Source organism: Anopheles coustani, chromosome 3 (genome assembly GCF_943734705.1).
Source record: "Anopheles coustani chromosome 3, idAnoCousDA_361_x.2, whole genome shotgun sequence".
Classification (NCBI taxonomy): Eukaryota; Metazoa; Arthropoda; class Insecta; order Diptera; family Culicidae; genus Anopheles; species Anopheles coustani.
In genome coordinates, this window is record NC_071288.1 from 83,226,534 (window position 1) to 83,253,025 (window position 26,492).

Consider the following 26,492-nt stretch of genomic DNA (forward strand, 5'->3'; position numbering starts at 1 on the left):
AAGAAGCACCAAAAATAATTGTTCCAAAACACGAAAATAAAACATCGCAGCACGGACGATCGTTCGCGCGCGCGGGGTCCGAAAATAAAACACCGGAACACAAAGGCCCGGCCGATCCGGTTGGAGAAAAGTAAACTGTCTGGGCATTTGGAAGAAGAAAAAAAACAGGAGGAGAAGGTTTACATCAAGAGGGGGAGTGGCGCAAGCGATGTTCCGGCCCACGTTCGACGATGGTAGCGATTGAATTTGTATTCCAGCTGAGAGTATGCCATCAATATTTTAACCTTTTCGGATTCAAACATTTTTCCGCTTCCCGCAGCTCGATGAAGGAGCACACAAGAGCACGAAGAAAAGCTCCTAAACCCAGGTCGCGGGAAAAGGCTGGGAAAGAAAAAGACCGACCAAACCGATCAGGAGCTGAAGATGATGCAGTTGTGGCCCGGGCTGGATGATGCGGGTCCGATAAAATGTTTAAAATTCAAACCGTACACATCGGGGGAAATAAAATATCCATTACATCTTTTTCGAACCCCGAGCGAAGGTAGCGGATGTAGTAGCAGACTACGTAAACTGGCCCTGGCCCCACTCGGGATGCGGCAGTAGTAGGAAAACCAACCGCCAACGCGAACGAGCGTTCCTTTTTGCTGGGTTTTATTTCCTTTTTTTTCCACCCAGCCAGCTATAGAGGAAAAGCGTTTTAATGTTGTCTTTGCTGTCCCGTTCCTTTTCTGCCGGAACACCATTTTACAGTGTGTATCTCTATTTTCCGATCAAAGTTCCAGGAACTTGCTCGAGCGAGTAGCCCCGTACTTGCAACCGATTTTCCTCGCCTCGTTCTAAACGCTCACTCACTTTTACAGCCCACATCTTCTAACCTCGCCGGGAAAATGCTCCCAACGAAATGGATTTGCTTGCCCACCATGCTTTAAGCTCGACCCTTAACTAACTATCTCGCCCACTTTTCTGCCCCTCCTCGTTAGCCGGGAGGTGCAGCTACCCGTGAAAATAGTTTTAGATTCCAAATATTAAAAAATTCCACCATAAATCGCAACGGTTTGGTCGTACGGGGTCCATTACGACGGAGGAGCGGGGGATCGGAAGAATCGAGTGCTTTTCCGGACACGGACGACGGAACTTATCGATAGTGTATGCTTTCGCCTTCCCTGCCAGCCGTCTCAATGAAGGGAACGGTGGGGTTCTGGGTGGGAAAAAGAGTACTACCAGGGGCTGTTGCTTTATGCTCCAGTTTCAATGCTTTCGTTCGTAACGTTCTTCTTCCTCGAGAATGGGTCGGAATGTGCTACACATGTACGGTGCATGTTTGTCCCGTTGCAGATCGCGGGAGGGGTAGAGGTGTATGCTCACTGCAGCATGAAAGCTGCTGGGCAGCGGTCCTTTCCAGTTCGTTCTTGTTTTTCTCCATCCTTTGTGACGCCCGGAACCGTTCAAGTGGCTACGATTTCCGTTCGGTCTTCGAGCGGTAAGCATCCCGTAGCCTTCCAAAAGGGACAGAGGAAAAGTGTTTGGGAGGGTTAGGCAAATTGGGAAGGAGGAAAACCATTTGGGAGGATAGAGCTAATTCTTGCCGAGCGTAAGCGGAGGAATAGAATAAGTCCTCTAATCCTGCACTTCTATTTCCTAGCATGAGATGAGAATTTTTAAGGCACGTTTGGCGTGCATGTTTTATAAGATTTTCTTAAACAGTCTATTAACTTAAATATTTTGTCACCTACATTTTTTAAGTATTTAATCTTCTATAAAAACAATGGTTCGTATTGCCATTTACCATTTGCTTAAGTCAATGCCATTGGAGCAGAACGGTACACTCGCAAGTCGATTTCGAACGGGGAAAACACCAACATGAGACGGCGTTGAATGCGATGGTAAAACGCGACCTAAGCGATTTTCCCTCATCCATTATGTTGATACACTCGCAAGAATATTGTATATTTACGCGTTAAGTCGATTGGAAAAGTGTTGTTCTTTCGAAGCGAGACGACCGAAACGGAACATTTGGAGTGTGTGTCCTGTGTGTGTGTGTGTGTGTATGTATGTGCTTATAAAACCAAATTCTGGCTGATCCCATACAAAACCATATCACCTTGCCTCACACCTGCCCTCGATTCACGCGGGGCTCATGTTTATAAAGCATGTTGTTGTAACCGTGTTCATGTTGCATGGTATTCAAATCTTTCACTCATGCATGTTCGTCAGTTATTTCGCATGTTGCGAGACATTTCGAGCTGTTCGTTACATGTACTCACCAACGCACAGACACACACACATACATCTGTGTGCAAATACGTTTATACTAGAAAGGTTTAAAGGGTATATGCCGATTTGTGGACGTCTAATAATTCAAAAGGGCGAGGGCGAAAGGACGTCTGGAAATTCATCTTATTGCCACATTTTAACTACATTGTAATCCACTTAACAATGCCTCTTTATTCTATATATCCCTTTGTTGCTTGGTTACACTAGCAGTGGTGTAAAAAAGCTTATCTTTTGTTTTAAAATCAGTTTGAATTCTGCAGATAACGTATTGGTTAATGCTCCTTTATATACATTCTTGAAAACGAGGCATCATTGTAAAGCCGAATGGACCGTTTTGAGAAAAATAGGATTACTAGTTTTGAGAAAAATAGAACTATTGCTTTCTCTATCCCAAAAATTATCTTTAGCTATGTTTCTTCTTATTTTTGTTCCTTGTTTTTTGTTTTTGTTAAGTAACTCCAGAAATATTGTGTTATGATTCCAATAGCGATGTAACCAGTATCAATCTAATTTAAGTTATTGTAAGTGCGGCATGTAAATATTATGAATAATAAATATTATTTACTACTATTACTACTACTACTACTCTCAAATACATGCAATATGCAGGATAGTTCCAACTTAACTCAATGCATTCAGTATTGCAAAATTTGGTTAACTGGTTTAGTCTTATTAATTTTCTCAATCGTGGAGTTGTTTAACCAATCCTTTTTAATAAACGCTGTAATGAAATATATTCACTTTATCAGGGCTCTAGAAGCCGAAGAAGCCCAAGGTAAAAAGCATCTCTTAGCCATGGCAATCAAGCTGCAGCTTTGAACCGTTCCAAACGAAATGTTTTCCTCAAACTTAGTCAGCAATTGAATTTGCAATCACTTGCCGGAAGGTCAAAAAAGTAAAAAAGTCCTTCGGAAAATAAAATTTTAATTTGATTTGCAAAATCATGTTGGCTTTAATTGGTGAGTCTTTTTCTTTTCCCCCGTATTTTGCATCCAGCGAGTTCCTGCACGCCATGTTTGTTTGGCAGCAATAGTACGAAGCAAAAAACAACGTCAACCCGCTTTTGCAGCTCACCGGAAACTGTTTGCTCAACATTATTGCGATCCGGTTGGTAGTGCATGTATGTATGTTTGCTTCCAACCCTCATGCACTGCAATAAATAAATAGCAACCCTTTATCTTTGCCCAAAGTTCTGCTTGATGAAAAAGAAAAACATACCGAAAAAAAGCTGGCTGCACGAAAGAGAGGACAACTCGGAAATAGAAAAAGTCTTATCACTCCGCCCCAACCAGAGCGCTTCTGTCTTCATTATAGTAATTAGAAAACTCTTGCGATAGTTCTGACAGGACAAACAATCCACCTAGCTCCTGCCATTTTCCCCCGCTACGTTCTCCGCTCTCTCGATTCCGTTTACTTTCCCGCGTGTTAGTTGTTGCCCTGCTCCGGTGGAACGTTAGCGTCACCCCGCACGACATATACATTTTGCCAGCGTCAAGGCGCTCCTTTGCTCCCGTGTTTATTTCGATTGTCAAACAAACAAACTACCGGCAGCACAAGAAAGTATCCCTGTGACTTTTGCCATTGCGAAAAATTGTGACCAGAGGGGAACTTTCAGCCGAGTTTTTCACAGGAGCGGGAAAAATCCAAGATTTTGTTTGTTTCGTTTTTTGTTTCATGTTTGCTCTAACTTGCACGTAAGACGAAAAGCAACTCGAGCCAGTTGTGAGCACTGTGCAAACTGACGTGCAGTAGTATTTCGTGCCATTTTATTTTCTTCTGGTCTTTTCGCAACCATTTGTCGTGCAGTTGGATGGCTGTTGGGCGTGTATGTACACGTTTTTCGCGGTGCGCAATAAGCGCAGCCGGACTTTTCGCTTCTCGTCGAGCGGGTGGAAGAAGGAAAACCCGACCCCATACGGTAGCAAGTTGACACAGCAGTTTACGATAGATACCGCTGTCGATGGCAGGCTGAGTTGAAGTTAAGACTGTTGCACTTCTGACCATGGTCCGAAACAGTCCTAACGACAGGTTCCATACTCCATCTTCAACGCTTGTAAAAGACAATTCTGATGACAGCCATCGTAGACCATTGCTACTTGATAATGTTCACTAGCGAGCGTCGTTTGTTCTGCGCTCAAAACAGAGAAGAGTTCTTTCCCAAGATATAATGCAGAATTGGAAAAAAAACTTCGGATGTCCGCAACTGGAAAGACGGATAATTGAATTGATATTGTTCGTTAGTTTGCTTCGGTGAAGAGCACAAAAGGGACTCTTCTTCTTTTCTATTTCATGTTTCAAAATCGAAAATGCTCTCATAAATCCGCTTCACTTGTACTTGTAGTTAATCCCGCTTCACTCGAGCATAAATCCCGCAGGGCGGATTATTTCAGCGGGAGCCGGCTCCGTGTGGAAAATGATGGGGGACTAGCAATTGGAGTCGCTTACTCGCGGCCCGAGTTGCTGGCAACCCAAATCCCAAAAAAAAAAGACGGAGAACCTTTCCAGAACTTTTCTGGGGGAGGGTGAGACTGAGGGAGGTAGGAGAATTATTTGAATTTTCTTTCTAACGCAACCCCCAAAAATGCGATTAGCAAAGCATCCTCTTTGCGTAGGTCTCCAGCAAAAAGGCTCTCCCCAATAAATCTCGGACGCGTATGTATCGCACACACACTCTCTTTACCACACACCTACACACATACACAGAATCTCGCTGGCCGGTATTTTGACCGTATTGATCCATATTTATGAAGCCTATACAATTTAATTATTCTCCAAACATTTCCTTTTGCGCACGCTGGAAAAACCGTTGGTTCGAGCTTCGGTTTCCTTATCCGGACCGTTCGATTTTTCCAGCCACCCCTCCAGGCTCGTTCCGGTTTATCTCCCGCTACCAGCCGTGCACCCACCCTCCTGATGTACAATGCCTAAGTCAAGCCTTCAGCTTCATAATTTGGAATTATCTTCCCCAAATAATAACCTCAGCATTATTAAATCTAAGCTTCCACGGAGCCCTGCCCTGCGGGACGCAAAGATTACTCTCGACCACCCCATGCCACGCAGTCCTGCTTCCCCATTGATCGTCCCTTCCATGCCTTATCCTCCTCCTTTGGCGTCTTCGTGAGTCAATTTAAATTCATAAAAAATTGTTAAAACAAGTGCGACAGTCGATATTCCGAAGCCCCCGGAGCGTTCGCGAAGCACGAACGTGGAAAATACACACATTCACATATCTACAGCGAAGGTCACGAGTGGGGAATTGTCTCATGCTCTTAAGCAGCTTTTCGACTGCAGGAAAGCTCTGGTAAGTGAGGAAGAGTACGGTGTTATTTTTATATGACAGTGTTTCTCAAACTGTGTGACAGTTTAATATATTACCATCAAATATTAATATTAGCAAAATCCACTTGACTGTGTAATGCGCTGATCTTTGTAAGGTGCAGATATCAGTTAAATCAATTAACCAAAAATTCTTCAACTGCTTCTTCGGATGTATATTTAAAAATCAAGACATTTAATATATTATTTTATGTTAAGGAAAAGCTTACAAATAATCAGGAAAAAACCGTAGTATTATAAATTCAAATATTTAATTAAAAAGAGAAGGATAACTCTAAGAATACGCGATTGAACGAGCTTAAGAGCAGCGAGTGAAAATGCAATTCAAATTTTATAATCTTACTTATAAAATATTTAATTTTAGATTGTTTTAATATAATCATATCGTATAGTTATCATCACCTCATCGAAACTAACAAAGTATTACAGTAACCGATCTAATTCGACTTGTACGCCGATTATTCGCTCTAAAAGCAGTTCACCATAGCTTGTAGAATTGCTTATCTTATAAATATATTACACTGAAGATGGTCGTGGCAATGATGATTTTGCAAACCATCATCAATTTAGTTTCAAACCATCAACGATATATTACCATCAATCATTTATTATATGTTAATTGTACTTACAAGAAATGCTACTTAAATAAAACATCGTAGTAGATTTTATAAAATTCACAATACAACCTCAGTGCAAGTACATGATGATCGACAAGCAGGTTCTCTAGATAACTATCAAACCGTCAAAAACATCTGAGAATCGCTGCTGTTAAACTTGACAAACAACGCAGAAAGAAACAAATATCGAGAAACGAGAACAAAAATGTCACCTAAAAATTAAAAAAAAAAGTTAACCGTAAACTGGTGAAGCAGTCGGCGGCATTGAAGAAAAATATTCACGAGGGCCCCGCTAGTAAACCCGGTCGAAGACAAATAAGAGATGCGAAGGAAAAAGAACACGCTGCAGAGAGAGGGAAAAAGAAACGAACGATCGAGATTAGAGGGCAAACTTTTCGTGAACCTACCGACTAACCCCACGACCTCCACCGTGTGCCGGCCCGGGGCATCGCAAAATCGTGCCTAAAGGAATTGGTTCCGGCTGGGGAGGTGTCGCTGGATGGGGAACCAAGCCCGCGGGGGAAGTGGGGGGCTGAGAATTACGACTGCTGAATATTAATTTTCTGAATATGTCACCGGTTTTAAGGAGTCTCACAGCTTTTTGCTGCTGATAATGCCGAAAACAAAGAAGGCAACGACCAAGAAACAAGTGGTTTTGTAGGTATGTGGGTGTGTGTGCTGCGGGAGGGAAGCATTTGAATTGTGAAAAGCCGAAAACAACACTGTACGGAAGCGGCTACCGTGGCTCAGCAAACAAAAGTTTCCGCAACGGCGAAGAAAACGGAATTTGCGGTATTTGCTGAGCTTTTCCCAGGCCCGAATCGTTGCCCTCTGGATGAAGATGATGATTTTGTTGGAAAATATGAAGCGTGCAATAGTTTGGGTGCTGTTTGGCAAGTCTGAGCGATAGAAAGAGACAAATGGAATCAAAGAGAGGGATAGAGAGAGAGAGAGAGCCTTACAACATACACACCCACCACTAGGCAACGAACAAAACCAAAAAAGGATCGCATGGTACAGATTCCGTCATCGCCATCTGCTGACATGATAATTTATATTTTTCCATGCTTTAAATCCACATCCGCAGCAACATGCAAAAACAAGAGTAAAAACTCCTCCAACCAAGATAGGCTCGGGCAAGGAAACGTGTCCTCTCGGCCACTAATTGTACTGCATTGTGCAGAAGTGAAGAATCGCGCACATGATCTTGCTTTACATAATTCGCGACCGCTTTTGGGGTCCCTTCGAGGAAGGCGAACAAATGAAGGCGATATCTATTTTTATTTACGCTGACAGTCATCATCAAGTCAATTCACGCTGTAATCTTGATGAATGACTGCAACCATCGGGAAGGAAAAAGTCAAATGAGTCATCAGGAGGCCAAAAACCGTTGTCTTTATTCGACATCGGAACTCTTCCGCCGGAGGGGGGGAGAAGAATAAAACAATCTAAAGCTGGAAATGCCTAGGCTTAATCTGGCTTTTGTTTCTCTAAATCATTTTACATTTCTCTCATTGTCCGTTCAATGTTGCCCAACTATGTTTCAGAACGTTTTATTTGTCCTGGGGTTTGGTAATGGCAATTTTCAAACGCTTTGCTGATTGACACGCCATTTTGGTGGTTTGTTTTATGAAATCGTTTCAGTAAATCTATTATATAACGTTTAACTCGCATCTTTAGCGAAGTAATAACTGAAACAACTTGTAAACCAAGTAATAAAAGGTCATCCATAGCGTGGCATCCGTTGTTTGAACGACTCTTGTCGGAATTGCAGCTGGTGTGAGCGTCTTGTCATGAGACAAGTAGATGTAATAATGTTACTTGATTTAAGTACTCCGATTAGAATTATCGAAGGACGCCAAAATCAAAATGAAACAGTCCATTGAAAAAATCCATTTCCGTATCAAACATTTCTACCTTTAAATTACTATTTAAACAATGCAAGATATTTTTCAAACGTTCCCGAAATTTTAGCAAAAATCACCCATTGTTTTTTTGCAAAAAATACACCTTTGAAAGTTTCATGCAAAAAGAAACCATCATCCTAACTCGAAAAGTCATTTCAGATTAATTATCTTCATACTACAAAAAACCCCAAAAGAACGACAACTCCACATCATCACAATTTCTGCGTGCATTCAATCTCTGCTTCACTTGATGGCCGACCTTTTATGACTTTGCACTTCTTATGGGGGGGTTTGTATCTTCGTGACTCATCTTCACTCCGTGCGGATGTAGGACGGAGGATCACAATTCTCCGCTGGGAGTTATAAAACACTCGCCCTTCCGACAAAGTGCTAAAAGGTTATGAAGAGAAAACCCGATCCTGTGCGACTTCGTTCGACTCCTTCTCGCTCACAAACATTCATCAACTGCGGCCACACATGATAAATGGGGTTTTGCTGGACGACGCCACGAGAACCACACCAAGAAAAGCCAAACCCTTTTGCCGGCATGTGCGTGTTGCGAAATTTCACATCAAAGACACTGCACCATTCTTTCCGCAAAGGTTGACAGTGGATTTCTTTTTTGAGGAAGTTTCTGTTTTTCCTCTCTTCGCTTTCCTTCGTTGGTCAGGTGATTACGATTAATGGACCGCATAAAAGAAAGCATGTGAAAAACCGCCAGAGTAATTTCTTTGTGGGCAACTTTTCTCTATTATTCACCACACGCAAGGTTATTGTTATACACTAAAATATTGTTGAACGTTTGAAGGAAGTTCGTGCAACAGCAATATTTTATAAAATACCTCTAAAGCACTCTCCTTAGTGGACAATACGATTGAGGTAAAAATGTTGGATATCCTTTTCCCGTTTTCATTTTCCACATTTTCATGTTGTACCGTGTGTATACTTTACGTCACGGTCGTAAAAATAATGCACTTCTCTGATACTAGATTTACACAATGGCAAGAAAGTAGCGTCTATGCCATTCAAGGTGAGAGGAGCAAACTTTGCCATCTTAAGATGCTTCTCGCCGAAGCGCTCGCGAAGGGATGGTAACGTCGGCGAAGGTTGATATCCGACCCAAAACCCGCCGCAAAACCGGCCGGACTCGATGGTATCATCTTGTCGCCGGACGGATTGTAAGCATTTTCCAGCCGACAGCTCATTTCCAGCCCTCGTCATCGTCGTGGCATCCTTATCAGCGGGGTCTCATGCGTCCCGCAACATCGGCCTGGAATTTTCATTCTTCAGTTTGACGGGTTGTGAAGTTTTGTGCCGAATTGTGCCATGTACACTTTTTTTTCTCCGTTTCAACCGAGCCCGGTTCGTCGGCGAAGTGTAAGAAATGGTGAACCCGGGCAAAGGTAGGCCCCAGCCGAGGCCGGTGCAACGAACCGAAAGATCAATTTTAACCCCGCAATACCATTAGAGTCAGCAGGGAATAAAATTGTAACCTCAACAAAAGGACCTGCCCAGAGTGAATGTTTGGGTTTGGCACGGTTTCTTCTGCGTTTTATTTACTTTTCTGTCCTTGAAGAAATCAGTAAAATTTTCCATTACGAGCAATTCCATTGTTGGGGCAATTTTGAACGATCTGTTCCCAATGTAAGGAATTTAATAACATTGTGACATGGGCCTCATGATTGTGGATGATGAAATTAAGCTTAAAAGACATTAATGAGTCCATTTTCCAATTGAGTTGATCCTGCTGTGCGGTTTATATGGATTTTGAATATTTTTTTCCATATTCTAAATTCACTCTCCCTGAAGGGTTAAGCAGGAGTCTACGAGTCCGCAATGGTATGACCCAGAGTCTTTCTTCAGCAACTTTGCACTACACTCATAATACACTTAAAGTAAAAGTTACTTTGTCTTCATATTCAATCACAAGTCTATCCTTTTTTTTCTTTTCCTAGCGATCTCACAGTGAGTCGACCAAGGAGTCAGTTGATACCGGGACCGGAAAAGGAAAGTTTAACGGCCTCCGCCTGCGTTCCTGCATTCCGCACTGTGGACTGTGGAAGTGGCCAGAGCGGAACAAGGGTCGAAACCTTACGGCGAACCAACCGGATCGCACGTGATCGTTCCTCTTTTTCACCACTGCACCGCAACTACCAGACCACGAACTCGGTCCACTCGACGGAGACAACAAATTTTCGGGTGGTCATTTCCCGACCGGACGTCCGGACAAGAAAGACCACTTTTACTCTTTACTCTTTACTTGTTCATCCAGGGTTTGCGCTTCCTTTCCCCGCTTCGACTCGTGACGGTCGTTAAAACTTTTACCAAAAGCGAAGGAAAGTTCAACATCGTGATGGTTTCTTAAAAAGAAAGGCAAACAGTACCTCCAACAGAACTCAGCCCCCACACAAACACACACAACGAAGGACAAAAAAATGAACAAACTGAATAAGAGCTTCGAGCTGTTAAAAGGGCTGAAAAAGTTTTGTTTTGTACGAAACTCAGAAACCAGAGCGAAGGCAGCTTGGGGACATTGCCGGCCTGCGGTCCAATAAAGGACGGATCAGTGGTAACGGCCATCGTACTAGCATTGCAAAACAGCCTCCGTGCAGCAAACCATGATGGTAGTTCACTTTTAGTGCACCCAGTGCTGTTCCAGTTGTCAGATTGCAATCAAGGGCAAACGCGATTATTGCATTCGATAATGACGGTTCGAGCATTCTGGGGCAGTGGATAGGAAAATTGTACCAACTTCGAACGATCTTGCGCTAGTGAAGCGATGGGCGGTGATTTTGAGCGGACGTAGTTGCGCATTCACTTTCATTTCGAACCCTATTGAATGGGTTCCGATAGAAAGGCAATGTTTCCGTTTCCGGGAATGAAGTATTTAGCAGTGAAAAGTTTGTCCTGCTGTGCTTCAGATTTCTCAGCAACGATTTTTCTTCTCGACTCACGTTCACAAGCCTTACGTTCAAATACAATTTAATACGGTGTTCAATTTGTTATTGTTTAATTAATTAAAGTTACGACGCACTATTGTGCGATAGGTACAACTCGTTGTAAATTTTCCAGGCATGTAATTGATTTCGTGATCTATCCTTAATTGGACTTTGAGTAATATGAATCAATTGTTATTGGCATAAAGGAATTGTTCATGACCGGATTTATTCTTCAAATGATTGTTTCGATGCCATTCTAAAAATACTTGTTCTGCCTTTAATTAAAGATTAACACATGAAGGGTTACAAGATGTATTGTAAATGAGAAAGAATCCTAATCGTGCTTCAAGGATGTGGATTGATTGTTAAAAAAATGTTTCTTAATAATTGCTTCTGGTGTACACAAATCGAATTTATTTTGGGAAAAGGAATACTAACAAAATCAAATGGAACTGTAGAAATTGCAATAACAATTTGTTTCTTAAATACGGCAGTTAATTTTCACTTCTTCGTATTCAACAAACTTATCCCTGCTTTCGTTTCAATCATATTTCCTTCCATCGTTGATTTGCTTTTGCTAAACTCATTCCACCGGCTGCTGGCCCGACGGGCCAAACAAAACTCCATTTAAAGCCATGAAAAACAACAATCAAATATCCATTTCGTACCAACAATTTTCGGACGCAACAGGGCGCTACAGGTTACGCGGTGCTTTGTGAAAAAAAGGAACAGGCCAAAAATTTAACAACATAAAACGCGAAATGAGCCAAGCTGAAGAGAGAAAAAAACAACAACTTCAGTCGCCTTTTAAAATTTCAATTCAGCTCAAGAGAACTCCGGTGCCGGCAGCCCAGCGAGGGCATTGCCACTTGCCGACTGGCGCCCGGTTCCGTTTCCGAGCTGCACAGCTCGTTACTTTCGGTCGCGCTAAATGGAAGCGAAACGACACGTGAAGCAATTCCACGATTTACGAGCCCCAGCCAGTTAGCTTTTCATGTTTAAAGCGCCCGGTATGCCTCCGGTTGCCACCGTTGTGTGAGTGTGTATGCCGGCGTGTGTGTGTGCGCTTTTTTCGTCCTTTAATCTCCATCGGAAAGGCTCAATTGCTGGGCCGACATTGGCCCGAACAAAGCAACATTAACCTTTAAAGACTGGAGGTATTGTATTTTATTGTTTCTGTTCATTTTTTATTTGCCCCGTTATGTATCTTTGACGAGATTTTCCATCCGTGGGTAGGGAAAAAATGCAAAAAAAAATGGTAAGAAAACCCATCAACTGTTGTACGGAGTACCGTAGGCACTGATTCCTACCGAAAAGCGAACGAATGGCATGGTATCAAAATGACACAAACGAAAAAAAAGCTAACCCACGGCTCATAACTCGGAAATGTGTATCCTCTGAAGAAATCTAGAAACCAACATACACGCCTCCGCTTCTAACTGGCGTGTATCGGAGTCGGCAAACAAGGAAAATAAAGAAAAAAACGGAGAAGTAATCAAAGCACACTTACCTGTACAAGATTTGGGCTCGTCGCTCTTATCGAGGCAATCGAAATTACCGTCGCAGAATTTTGACGACGGTATGCAGGTCCCGTTGGCGCAGCGCAACTGGGCGATATTACATTTCCCGAGGCCGCCACTTCCGGCGGCGTGGCCTCCACTTCCGTTTCCGTTTCCGGCGCTGGGCCCGCTGCTGCCGCCGACGTTCGCGTTGGCGTGGCGGGAGGCGAGCGCGGCCGCTATCGAGGCGGACGACAGGGAAGCGATCGGCGCGGACGAGGAGCGATCGCGGCCGCCGGCTTTCGGTCGCGTTTCGGTGACGTTCGAGCCGACCGGCGGAAGCTGGCTGCTTACCAGCGCCAGCGCGACCGCCAGCAGACACTTTATCCACCCATCCATCGGGGAGTCTCTGCAAGGGGAAACGTTGAACAATGGAAAAGCGGAACGGAAAACAGCATGAGTTTGATTGAGCGATAACGTGACCGTGGAAACGCAATGGAGGGCCACAATTTGGGATTATTTATTTTTTGGGAAAAGATACATATCGTTGAATTGAAGTAAATGTCAAACCAAAAATGAAACGTCAGTGTAAATATTGTTATGGTGTCAAAAATTACTAATGATCAGAATCAATTAATTTACATCAAAATAATTTTCAAACTATAATAATAAAATCATCAAACTATTAAAAGACAGAAAGTTCATAATGCATCAGCATAGTACTTTGAATATTTCTCTTTTTTTATTATGCTGTTTTACTTCCCTTTTAATACTTCCATTTTGCTCTATTTTTTATTTTAAGTAACGAGCATCGTGACTCATTATAAAGGGAAACATTAAAATTTCGAATAAAAATTTCGTTGCAAAAACAAACGAAAAGAAAAACTCGTTACCGGAAACCTGTGGTTTTGGGAAATTTTACCTTAAAGTGGCATGGCTACTAAAGAAAAGTTATCCGTTTTGTTTATCAATTGTGTCATTTTTGCGAGGGATCGAATTAACTCGATGCTCAAAAGACCTTATTGAAACATGTTTTCGTGTAAATGGTAAACAACCAGGCGCCTCCTTTAGACATACCAGGCGCCTCCTTTTGGCATACTGGGCGCCTCCATTGACAGGAGAACTTTTTCCAACAGTGAATAAGTTGTGCAAAACTTAGAAATGCCGCTTTCTTTCGGAAGAATTCTGCACAATTTTTTTCCTACCTCTCTTCTTGCGTCCGTACCATCAAGCGGATGACACCAATTAGAGCAGAGAAAATCGCAACCCACCAAAAGCCTTCTAAGGATTTCCGGTTGTGTAAGCGATAATTCCACACGACAAATCAGAGCCTGAACGTGTCAGCTCTACCACCATCCGATATGAAATCAACGTGTCCGGGAGTTAAACGAAAACCGGTCAGGAAATTGTCCGACTATGCCTTAGGCGTCCAATGTTTACAACAGGCTCCCTGGCGAGTTGGTTGCGTTGTCTCGATGAACTTTTCTTCCCCTGGCTAGTGCCCGAAGGGTGTAGGGGTGTTTCTTTTAAAAAGGATCTGTATTTTTACCCACAGTCCCACGCTCCATCGATATCCCAATCCACTTTTGGCACACGCACGTGCCGAAGTTGACGTGTATTGATTACGAACCGTGCCGGCCGCCGGCCGTTCAAGAGCGTATCGCTGAGCTGGCTTGAAAAATTGAAATCCCATGAGCACGTACTTTCGCCTCACCATCCGCTTGACAGCTTTAATTTGGGTCAAGCTACAGCCACTCCAGGCGACGTCAAAAGCACCCTAAAACGTGAAGCACATCGTCATTGTCCGTCCGTTCCCCTTTCGTTACCGAATGGACGCAGGACCCCCCGCGGGGCTCCGGGCAAACGTAAAAAACTAAGCCAAGCAGCATTTAGTTGGACTGGTACATAAATAGAGTGCTGGTATATTTTTCGCGCGTGCAATTATGGCTGCACCAGGCACAAAATGCAACAAACATTTTCCATTACATGTTCGCTGCGGGTGACATTTGACTGACACTTTCTAATCGACATCGCTAACTAATGTTCAAAAGTGTAAATTATAGTTTACTTACAAAATGTATGACTAGCTGATGGGATGAAAGGTTCTACTTTGTCATAACCTGCGTCCAATCAACCAATTTAAAATAACTATTCAGTACATTAACCATAGGAAATTTTCATGAATTATTGAACATTGAAGTAGCCTTAAACATGCATTTTGTTTAAATTGAGCACCCTAAAATGATTTCAATTAGACACCTGGGTATTTGAAATTTGTAAAACATTGCTTTTCATATTTCATGAGCACAAAAACTCTAACATTATTTCACATACATAATTTTACGCATGAATAACATTTAATTAAAACGGTGAGTGTGGTGAATGTAAGTTACTTTAAAAATTCAACCCGTTGCAACTATGAACCGCTCGAATCAAAGGATCCAACACCAAGAAGGAAATGTAAAACAAGAGTTTTTCAAGAGTCTAGTTTGTTTTAGAGGCAAAGCATGTTTTATATCATGAATTCTATTAATATTTCAGAATATAGTATCTCTGATTTTTTAAGGTAGGATCCATAAAATCACAGGTAAAATTGGAAATCTCGCTAGAATTTTAGTCATTATTGTCACTCTTTTTGGAATTTTAATATTCCTTCAGATAGTCTTTACGGTACAAACACTTGAACCAATGAAGAGTTTCAATCCTTTTAGTAATCAAATACTAAATTTGATTAATTTTCCCATGCCTTTGAATTTGTTTTTCCTTTGATCCAATTCCTTGGATTTTATTTTTAAATGTTCTTTAATTAAATAGCAAAAATACTATGCAGTTGCCTGTAAGGTTTCAAATATGCCAAACCATCCATTTTTCAATACAAGCAAAACATTCCATTGTCTGTAACGTCAGACTGAGCAACGAACGAAGTTAACCGTACGACAACGCAGGCATAAAATTTTCGGAAAACTAACTACATTCCAGCGCCATCCGTCAACCGCTCGTTTGTCGAAGGGTAACAAATGGGTCCCAGGTAATCCCACAAAATCCCAATACCTCCTCCTCCTCCAAAAACCCAACCACTTTTGCACAAAAGCTATTCGCAAACCCCCCCGTTCCCCATTACCGCTCGGCCAGCGGAACGTTCCCAAGAAAAACCGAGACGGCCCCAGCCGTGTGATCAATCACGTCGGCACTGGTTATGAGATATTTATCATTCAATTAGCGATCGATCCCCTAATCGTGAGAAACGATTGGAAAACGTTTACCCGGAAAAATCAATCAAACTAATTAAATTTTGTATCGAAACAAAGCGCCCGGCCCTCGGTTGGCCCCCGGTCGCATCCGCGCACCCCGGTCCCGAAAACTAGCCACAAAATCCCAGCGCACCTCCCAACACGCGTCCCACGTGGTTGCGCCTCGGTGCGCCTCGCTTTGACAACGGCATCCTCCCGGGTGTCAGTTTCCAGCGGTTCGTCATGCCGCCATAGCTATGGATAAGGGGTTGAGCGGCGGCGGTGGCTGCGGAGTGGTCGGGTGCGTATCCGCACGTTACGAAAACTTTATCACCACTCATCTGCGGCGTATCGAAACGCAAACCGCATCAAACGCTGTTTATCATCGTCGGGTTCACTTACAACACCGCCACCCACAAACCGCTCGCCCATCGCACCGCCCGGTCGTGGGCGAGCATAAATCATTAAGAACACTCACGCCTCCCCGTGCTGGGCCTCCTCCTCCGGTCCACTTCCCTTGGCGAACCCTACAAAGTAGCAAATTCGACGCAGAGCCCATATCGACGCGGTATGAACGGCTTCGACGGAAAGCGATATTGTGTCTATTAGCTTACTTTTCGGGTAATAATATTATACATCCAGCTCCCGCAAGGTGCTTAAGACGCCGGGTCGATTAAAATGGGGACCCCATCGGAACGGCTCGACGATGACGTGCGCTTTTGTTTACGCTCCTTGCCGGGCGCGCGCGTCTGGATCAAAAGCCCGCGGCGAGGTGGGACGAGATTGCGAATCACTCCAGCCTCGCGATGGTCCATAATTAATTTCGTGCCACTTTACTACTCCGGCACCGCGCGAGCGGCGAAAGGATTAAGGCAACCATTCTAGTGATCCCGGTTTGGATGGGGGGCCGGGTTTAATGTTGCTCAAATTAAAGCGTTTTTAAACGAGGTCAAAGGTGTTCTGTTGCTTAAAAATGATGAAATAACGCTCAATAATACTGGCCTTTGCGAAGCAACCTTTGGCAGTCTGCCTTTTAACATTTTTTTTGAAGAAACTACGTAGCCTAAATCCATGACAAGATGAGAAAATATTTCCTGATGATTGAAGTAGTTTATGACACAGCTTTTCAAAAATTTCAAAATAATCACTTACATTCATATTCTTCAAATACTAAAATTTATTTAAAAAAAATTTCATAACTTGCATAAAATACAACGCTTAAAAACAGTTTAACTTACGTAAAAATTGATATTTTACCTTATGGGATAAACTGATGATTTCATGTTATTCTACTCATCTGTTTTGATCATAATGAGCAAATGTATTACAAATAGAGTTGCAATATATGTGAAATGTACCAATTTCTGAACTCTTTAGTTTAGAACTATCGAAAGTTTTCCTGTAAAGGTTTTTTTTGGGTCTGTATGGAAGGTATATTAACCAATACGTCCAGGCCGTTCATTCCAAAATAAAAAATGAATAAAGAATTGGTTTAACTCTACAGAAAACATTATACTTGTGTTTCCTTTCAATTCACCATAGACTCAATTTGATTGAGTTACAACATTAATGTATAAACTTTAAAAAAGTTCCAATTCAAAACACAAAAGCTAAAGATAATTAGTCCAAAGTGTGTCTCAAAAGATAAAAAATAACAAAATGCAAACAAGCACGCAGAGGTGTATTAATATTCCGAAAATTAAAACAGGAGAATCAGCTTACAATCTGCTTCAACATACAAAAAAAAATTTGTTAAATTTTCACCATTTTTCCTTTTTCTTACAACAAATTGTAATTTACGTCTAACTAAGAAGTACTTGTTTTTTTTCGTTACACACTGGTTCAAACTGAATGAATAGAATTGAAACCAAACAACTTCTTGATTTATCAATTTTTGGTTTTAACTACTCAAGTTTCAACTATGACGCGCAGTCGTCTGCTTGAAATACGTTGCTTATACGTTGTTTTAAATGATAAGTGTGTCTTATTTCTCATTTTTCGATTCATCTTACAATTTGTATTCAAACAACATGCCACACATATCTGAGCAACAAAAAGAGAAGCAATTCACAAATCCATTCTCACCTGCGTTCAAATTAAACTAAACATTGAACAAACACTTGCTAGCACCTAACAGGAAACATTCAACTGTAGCAAATCACTGAAACACTCACACACAACGCGAGATCACTTGTGAAACACCGTGTTAACCCTGGCCTTCCTGTGCTTCAATTTTGTTTCGTATTTCCGCTTCCTCCTTCCAACGGATTTATGGGCCTTTACGACAACTCGTCACCTTCGTCATGCTCTCATCACAACAAGCAGCAGCATCACAACTATTTTCACCCTTCACAACCGCCTCGCAACCGTTTCGTTGACACCGGATTTTCAGGCATAAATTATGCCATTCGGCAGCTGAGCGATAAATCACGATGCCGGAATTCCATCTGTTCGAGCCATCCGAGACCGGGTGCAGAAGTGCAGCGCATTCCCGAGCACAAAACAAGTCACCCGGTGATTTATCGGCGTGCGTTTGTTTCTTTGTTTTTACTTCGGTTTGTTTCACGCCGAATTTTCCACCACCACTATGCACCACAATCCGCTCCGCCGGAAGTGAGTGGATAAAATTCCATCTCGGTTGAATGGAAAATGAATCTCATCGTCACATTATTGTGATGCCAGTGATACTAAGTATGCTGGTCTAAGAATCTTTGTGTTTCGCGATCGATTTTTCCATCTCCGTGCGCACCGTCCATCATTAGAACGTTCGTGACACGTGGTTGCGTGACCGTGAAACAATGCCAAAAAAGAAAAGGATTTGCGGAAAGTAAACAAACAAAACCAAAAACAAAAACCACCATACGTAAGCACCAAGACACACACGCACACACACGCAAAAACACGCTTCGTTTAGGCCACTGAAGCGTGACAGGAAAACTGTAGCAGGCTGGATGAAAATCGCCTCCTGTTGTTTACGTGCCAACTGCGAAATCGATTTGCGAACGTGCAGAACTAACCGACGCCAGACCACTGCTCCGTTCGGGAAACGCAGGCGAAACGGCGTGGAAAATCAACCGAACCGACCTCGAGCAGGACCAACCGAGGACTGACTGCGAATGTCGACATTCCAGCCGTGTTTTCCCCAAGCTCGGCGGCTATCCGGTGACCGTGACGAGGATGTTTGAACTAACAAAGAGCGAGAGAAAGAGAGAGAGAGTAGAAGGAAAACTCCCTCAACCGAGGACGAATCGAGAGCGTGCTGAGGTTTTGCTGCAGGACGAAAAATCCCGAGCAAGCAAAAACCCGAACACTGGCAACGCCATCCTTGTGAATCCCGTTTTTTTTTCAACTCTCTCCCCAGTTTTCCACCACCGATTTGTTTTGTGTCTTCCCGGAAAATGAGTAACGCAGGCAGGACGTTCAAAACAATGGAACGACCGCATTAACCGGGAAAGCTACGAATGGGACGACGATTTCCCGTGTTTCCTTTTCCCATCGCGTTTCCCTCTCTCGTTTTTCTCGATCCTTGGCCTTCGGTTAGAACGTTTTCCAGCATCCCAACCGAAGGAAATCTCGGTTCCGTGTTCGCGTTCATCAGACAAATCGACAGGATTTTCTTTTCCCAGGATGCTGGAAGCAGGTCATGGGGAGAATCTCAAGCGAGGAAATCAAAAAGAAAGAAAACATCACACACATACACACCATTAAAATAGAGCAAAACCCCCTTCCGAGTGTGTATTCATTGTCCTTTCAGCAAGAAAAAAGAAGAGTGCCAAAGAGATTCGAACGAGGCAACACACTCGCACCGAGTGACTCGAGCGCACAAGCTGCACACGTGTGTGAAAATGATCCTTTTTTCCCTTTTGTTTGTGTGCCGAATCCACCAAACACCCCAGAACATGTGGGGGGTGCGGGGTGTATAAGTGATTCCGGAGGCTATGAGCGTGAATGAATTGAATGGTGTGTTTCGTTTTTGTTTTGTTTCTATCACGTGTTCTCCCCATCTCTTCTGTTTGCTTCTTTTAGGTTCCCTTTACTCGCATTTTACTCATCATTTTATCCCTTTTCTTAGGGGCTACCTATCAGCAGAGTTCTCCTCGTTTGACCCGGGTGGCCTTTTTCGTTTCGCTAAGAATGTAAACAAGGTGTAAGGTGGTGTTAGGAGTACGGGTGCACGAGCGTGAGAAATCTGGCTGCGAAAAACTGTGGTGTAATGAAAAAACAAAACCGACCCCGAAGGCTAAAATCAAAGGTTAAAAGGGAAATAGTGCAGGCGTTACAGAAGGTCATCAGGATGAGCGGAAAAAATACGCACACATGTTACTTCCGGCAGCAGGCGAACGAAAAGATGGCCCAGGCATTGGATAAATCGAAAAGAGGAAAAGAAAAACATAACCCGGAAAAACTGCTGACTGGAACAAACAACATTGCTACAGTTTCCCACCCCTCCCCGTCCCTGTCCTCGTGGGTGGAAAGCATGGAAAAACATAAAAAAAAACTCGGTCCCCCGGTGAGACACGATGGTATTTGTTTGTACGCCTGAATTCCTTGGCCAATTTTCGGGCGAGCTCCCATTCACTTCCGGTTGCGTTTTTTGTTTTCTTCCCCGTGCTTTTATCACTCTCTCGCCCTCTGTTTTCCACCATTCCGTAACGGACCGTTATGCGGAAAGCCGAGCCCGTTAGAAAAGCCCAGCGGCAGATCGCAATACCTGCAATATCAATTCAACATCAAATTTCATTGCAAGCCCACTTCAGGTCCAGCAACAAGTACCGGTACAAAACGGTAATGTTTGCCTCCACCGTCACCATTAAGGCTTCGAGGTGCTGGGGTGCAAATTGTGAAAAATACCCCCCTACCCGCTCCTAGTACAAGAAAATGGCCGCAAAAGCCGACCCCTAGCCGCGGAAACGGTGCGCACGGGAAAGTTATTGGTCCTTTTCACGCGCGATAAAATCGCAAGATTACGTGCGCTCGGTGTTTGCGCGAGATGGAGCCGGTCCGATAAGCTTGGCAGTTTAATTTTATAACAGAATTTGCCATAATTTTGGAGCGAATTTATCATTTCGCACGGGAAGGTAGCGCCATTCATCGGGGATGACTTTATTTTCATTCGAAAAATAGCTGGAAAAAACAGCTTTCTATTAAATGAGATACAACGTATATACATTCGGTTTGACCTACATATACATCAAGTTCTGTAGTTTTCCAATAAAACATACTAATGAAACTCTCTAGAATACGATTGATAAAAACTCCATTACCTATACTTTTGATGTATTATCTGGTACAAATTCATTGAATCTGTGTTCATTACCCGAAACATTGTGCTCCAGTTCATCAGCAAAACCAAAAGTATAATTAAGGATCGAATGAGGAAAAATTCACGGAAATTAAATAATTTAAATCCAAGAACCGTCCTCCCAAAGCACCTATAGAGTTGATAAAACCCCAATATACTAAATACATAATGTTGATGATAATTAAAGAACATAATTCCAAATACTACTTACTACTTATAAGAACTACCATGGAGTGGTAGACGTAATTAAAAACAAACACAATGATGGCAAATCAACAACCACTCGTATGGATCGTGAATTGTATGCCTGCAAGGTGTAGTAGTAAATTAAGAAGATTAAAGGAATCCAGCACTATTGGGAGTAGGTCCTCTCTTTGAAAATGAGAACGAACCACTAGAGGATGAAATCCACGGAATTCACGTGCAGAGCAAGCGATATTTACAGCAAAGTCCTTCAACGGAAACTCTCCCTCGCCATGGAAAATGCCACTATACCTTTATAGTTTTCCTTCCCTGAGCCACTCTCCCTTCTTCTCGCGCTCTTCTCCGCATTGGAGTGACATTGTTCCGATTTATCCCACTCGTTCCATCATCTTCCAGCTAGCGGAAGGCGAAGCACGGAAGCGAACCATTTCCGGCGAAAATTTCCTCTCTGCAAGCGGCACACGTTCCGGTAATCCAAGCCGTTTTCCTCATCCCATCCACAAGTTAATGGGCAGAAAGTCCTTCAACCTTTTGCCCGGTTTCTTGCGGCCAGCCCGAGGTTCGAATGCGAAAAAGGGGGAGCGAACGATAGGGTAAGCCGCCCGACTTTTCCGTTGCCATCTGAGATAAGAGTGAAATGCTCACCTTCCCGTGTCGAACACACACTCACACACACACACGCACGCGCGAACACGCACGACAGTCGTATTTTGGCGCCCGCAAACCCACATCCGGCGTGGCGGCGATCGTACTCACCCGATAACTTCCGTTCGGACGCTTTCTTTGTCACGTGCGTGCGTACCAACGGGGACGGGGACCGGGGTCGACAGGAACGGTAGAAAAGCTCTTCAATCGTCTGTCGCCGCGGGTGCGTCGTAGGGCAGTGTCACCTTGCCTGCTGCTGCTGCAGGTGCCACATCGTACAGGTAATTTTGCACCGTACCAAACCAACGGGGAACCCGAGGGCCAAGGATGCCCGACTTTCAACGGTGACGCCGTGCCGTTTGACAGGGCACGATTTTCATTAGCTGGAGGCGAATTTTCCGCTTCCCGAGCTTGACAAGCTACTCCTCAAAGATCCGGGCTAGGTTGTGTGTGGCCCGGTGAAATGCGATGTCACCGTCGCGCACGTTCTCCGATGACGTCAGTGACTGATGCTGGGGTTGTGAAACACCTATTTCCCAACACGAAAGACAACGGTGTTGGGAGCTCAGTTTCAAGATATTCTTGCTTGTTTAATTTTTCAACCTCCCTATGACAGTACGGAACACATGGATGGGTTATTATGAACAACCCTATTTTGAGACGTAACAAGTATGAGAATTTTGTCAAATCTCACAACGTATAAATTGTACCTAGTCAATTTTATTTCAATGATGGACTTGGGGTTGTTTTTTACAACCAAATCATTATCATAGTTCAATACATGTTCATAGTTCAACCAACTAAGGAAGAATCTTGCAAAGTGGTTTCGCTGTGTTCTTTTTAACAAATTTTTAGATAGAAATAGACAAAAACAGACCAGTTAAGCTAGAAAAACAAAGTTGAAGCTAAAAATTGAAAATGTTTTTTTTATATTTTGTGGAATTCAATTTCACACGTAATAAGTTTAAAAATAAGCAAGTAATTTGATTCACTCTGGAAAACGGGTGCAGGTACGAGAAAGTGAATAGAGGAGAACCAAGAACAACGTAAATAGTAGTTGTTCTTGGTGTTTCACGTAAGAAAACAATATTAAGTTATAGTTCTTGTAAAATATGGCTTAGTTAATCATAATAACAAATGCTAATTTAAAATCTATACTGAAAAATTTTAATCTATAATCAATGACTATGATTGCAGAGGCTGTTATTTTTTGCAATATTCTCCTTGTTGCCTTGACTTTATACTTCTTGGTTTCATAATAGTTAACATACACAAATTGCCACATTTTATGAAATAAATACTCAAATTCTGTCTATTCTTTTCCAATTGTTGACCATTATGTAACCTCTGCAATGGTTGTCTTCGACTTTGTTATGCACTGCTCTTTTTTTTCAGCACAGCAGTTCAAAGATAAGCAAACCCACTTTGCCAGAAGTTTTTTGCTGGACGCTTCTAAAACCGGCAACATGTTTCGCTTACCATTGGGTTTACAATGTTTCAAGTTTCGTAACAATGCATCTTCGTTTCAATTTGTTGGCTTTGTTTTTGTTCTTTGGTTTCCAATTTTTTTTGCATCCACAAAGACATTACTGTAATTGGAGAAAGTTCTTCGATGTCGGTCATAATATTTTTCGGCGGCAGGTTAATAAAACACTGAAACTCAGCAACCTTCAAACTTTATGATATTATAAACTCCGCATTGTTTTAGCAACAACAAAAAAACGATGAATTATATCCCATTTCATGACTTTTTCCTTCTCATACTAAAGCGTTCGTTGGAAGTTTAACTTTCTTCTGCCCGTCGTTTTTGTCAAAGCTGTTTTCAGGCCACGACCACCAGTGTTCAGGCATTACCCGGTGACATCCTGCGACTCTTTAATTACCCACCCCGCCACCCTTCAGCGACGTCTATGCGGCCAAGTTTCCGGGTCGCAACATGCAAATCGAACCGGTCACGAAGGAGCACGCTAGAAGCGAAGGCTCACCTCAGCCACTGCATTTAGCAGCCGCGCGAACAGTAAGATCACCGTTTTCCCGGGAACAACCTCCTGCCTGCACTTATTACTTCCACGTGGGAAGGGGCGCGTGGCGGGACGCGTACTTAAAAACTCACAAAACTTCCCGAAAACCAGGTCATCAACGTCAAACAACCGGTGAGGTCCTGTCGCAACGCGAACCGCGCAGCGTGAATCGCGTGCATAAAGTCAATGGAGCGCACGGTTTCCGCCATCTTTCCTCGCTAGGTGGGAAGCACCGGAGTAGTGGACTTTTATTCATCCGTGCGTGAGCCCTCACCGTGGGGGTTTTCACTATTTCTGTACTTTTTTTCTTGTTTGCTTCTCCCCTTCTTACTCCCCTCTTCTCGCATGCCCTTTCGCCGTTTAACGTTTTTCAAAAGAACTAGCACTACATCCGCGGAGTGGAACGCCGACTTTTCGTGACAGTTAACGGTTGGCCCGTTCGCTTGCCAGCGTGTGCTCTACGGTAGAAAAGATCCCAACACGCTGTGTTTCCCTTCCCCATCGGCTTTCAATTCCGGTTGCGTGGTTCATTACAGTTTGACTTATTTAATTAGTCGCAAATTATGGCGGACTGCGGCGAAATCGAGCCAGGATCGAGCCTCGGAAGGAGGTCGCGTTCGCTGGCTCTGGGCACCCTGAAGCGCCCTTGAGGTGACACCATTAGCTAACCATTGCCATATGAGCTTGTTTCGTCAAGTGAGCGTAATCACTGCAACACGTAACAACGTTCGATCAACGGAATTAGCCGAGGCAGGATTAGCCGCACGGTGTTAGACCGGTTGCTGGTCTGCCTTCCGACGGTTGGATGATTGAAGAGGCGTTCCTTCGTCCTCGTCGTTCGCTTCGTTCGCACTCTTTTCTTGCCCAGTTCCCCGAGTTAGGCCTCCTGCAGACTTACATCCGGCTTATGCAAATGCGTATCGAGTTCGGTTCGAGCGTCCTTCAAGGGCTGGAGAGTGCGCTCCTTGTGACCCGAGCTCGGCGAAGACGAATGTTCGATCAGCGAGGGCTCAAAAAAATTCGCAAGCTCCCAGAAAAAAAGGGAGGCCGGGAAAATGAATTGAGTTTGTGGGAGTTTAAGCGATTTTCTAATGCTTGTTTTCGTTTCGTGCGTTCGTAACCCCCCCTTTTTTTTGTGAAACATCTGCCGAACTCGCCTGGTCAATGCATCGAGTGGGATGGAAATGTGTTGAACGGGGCCAAACTTTTCCCGAGCACAATTTTCCAAAACGTGCACGCACATACACACACACACACTCAAGCACACAAACACAACTGGTTGAGTTCGCCCGCGCGACATCCGCTCAACCTTCGCAGAGAAAGAACTACGAGCGTTTTAGGTTGTCGAAATTTTCACCCCTCCCCCTTGCGATTGGGGTAAAACCCCTGCTGCTTTCCCGAAACTACTCAAAGTAACTGCGACCATCGCTCACTTCGGAACCAACCCCAACCCCCATAACACCTCCGCACACGAACCGATACCGAAGAGTTGTGTTTTATAATCTTTCTCCCTTCGTTTTCCCATCCGCATGCCTTCGTCGCATGCTTTCCCGGGCAACAACTTCCCCCGAAAACTGTTGTTTGGCCCGTGTCCAGCAGGTGAGATAAACTGCTGAAAATTTTACGACCGTGTGCTCCCGGAGCTGGTCTGCCTTTCCCCGGCTCTTAATGGGAATGTTTATTTGTACTACTGCAGAGGATTAAACGAACGAACACACTCTTCTAGCACGGCTGCAAGAAGATTAGCAACGAGCTGAGGACGTAATGGGGGAGAGGAAAGCAAAGTGAGGCAAGGGAGCTTGAGAGTTTTGAGAAGATACAACATTTTGACCCTTTCCGCAACCATTTCATCCCAAATGCAGGGGCTGGGAAAAAAGGCGAAAGAAATCTGCCCCATCTTCTACCCGGACACAAAAACGGAAGACCTTTGCGAACTGCCACGAAGAATGAATGGAAGGAGAGGAAGAAGTGTAAGAAGCGTGAAGGAGCTCTTCTGCCCGCTCTTGAACATCTTTTTCGCTCTTGACCTTTCACCCAAAACCTTTTCCCGCTGCGATGAAGGGCGGATGTTGCACGTGCTTTGCGATGATTGAAGTAAATGAGGAGCTCGATTGTAGCCACGATTGCACGAGGTTTTTGCAGCATCTTTTATTTTACCAACGCTATTTTTCACCTTTGAATTAATTTGAATGGAAAAATAACCGGAACAAACGATACCACTGGCATTGAGATTGGATTTTAATCGAGGTAAATGTGCTTCAGCCCCTCCTAGCATTTTGCGTTCGTGCGTTTGTTGGAAGATAAATTGAGAGCTACTAAAATAGTAGATACATTTCATTTTTTGTTTAATTATCTATACATAGAATCTTTTGCCAAGATTTCTTGAAGCATATTATTTAAGATGAATATCTAACGTTTTGTTTAAGATTGACTTCAAACAAATCGATCAGGAAATGAGATAAAAAATTTTAAGTTCAAAAATAATCAGAAAAACCTTTTCTAAGCAGGACGAATTAAA

General features: G+C 43.3%; 1 protein-coding gene across 1 annotated transcript in view; it reads right to left on the reverse strand.

Moving 5' to 3' along the window:
- LOC131258853 (uncharacterized) overlaps positions 1 to 12,971 on the reverse strand; it is a 43,338-nt gene extending 30,367 nt beyond the window's left edge. Inside the window, exon 1 of the mRNA XM_058260241.1 lies at positions 12,584 to 12,971. Within this exon, the coding sequence (XP_058116224.1) occupies positions 12,584 to 12,971 (388 nt within the window). The remainder of the gene's footprint in view (positions 1 to 12,583) is intronic.
- Positions 12,972 to 26,492: the final 13,521 nt, after the last annotated feature.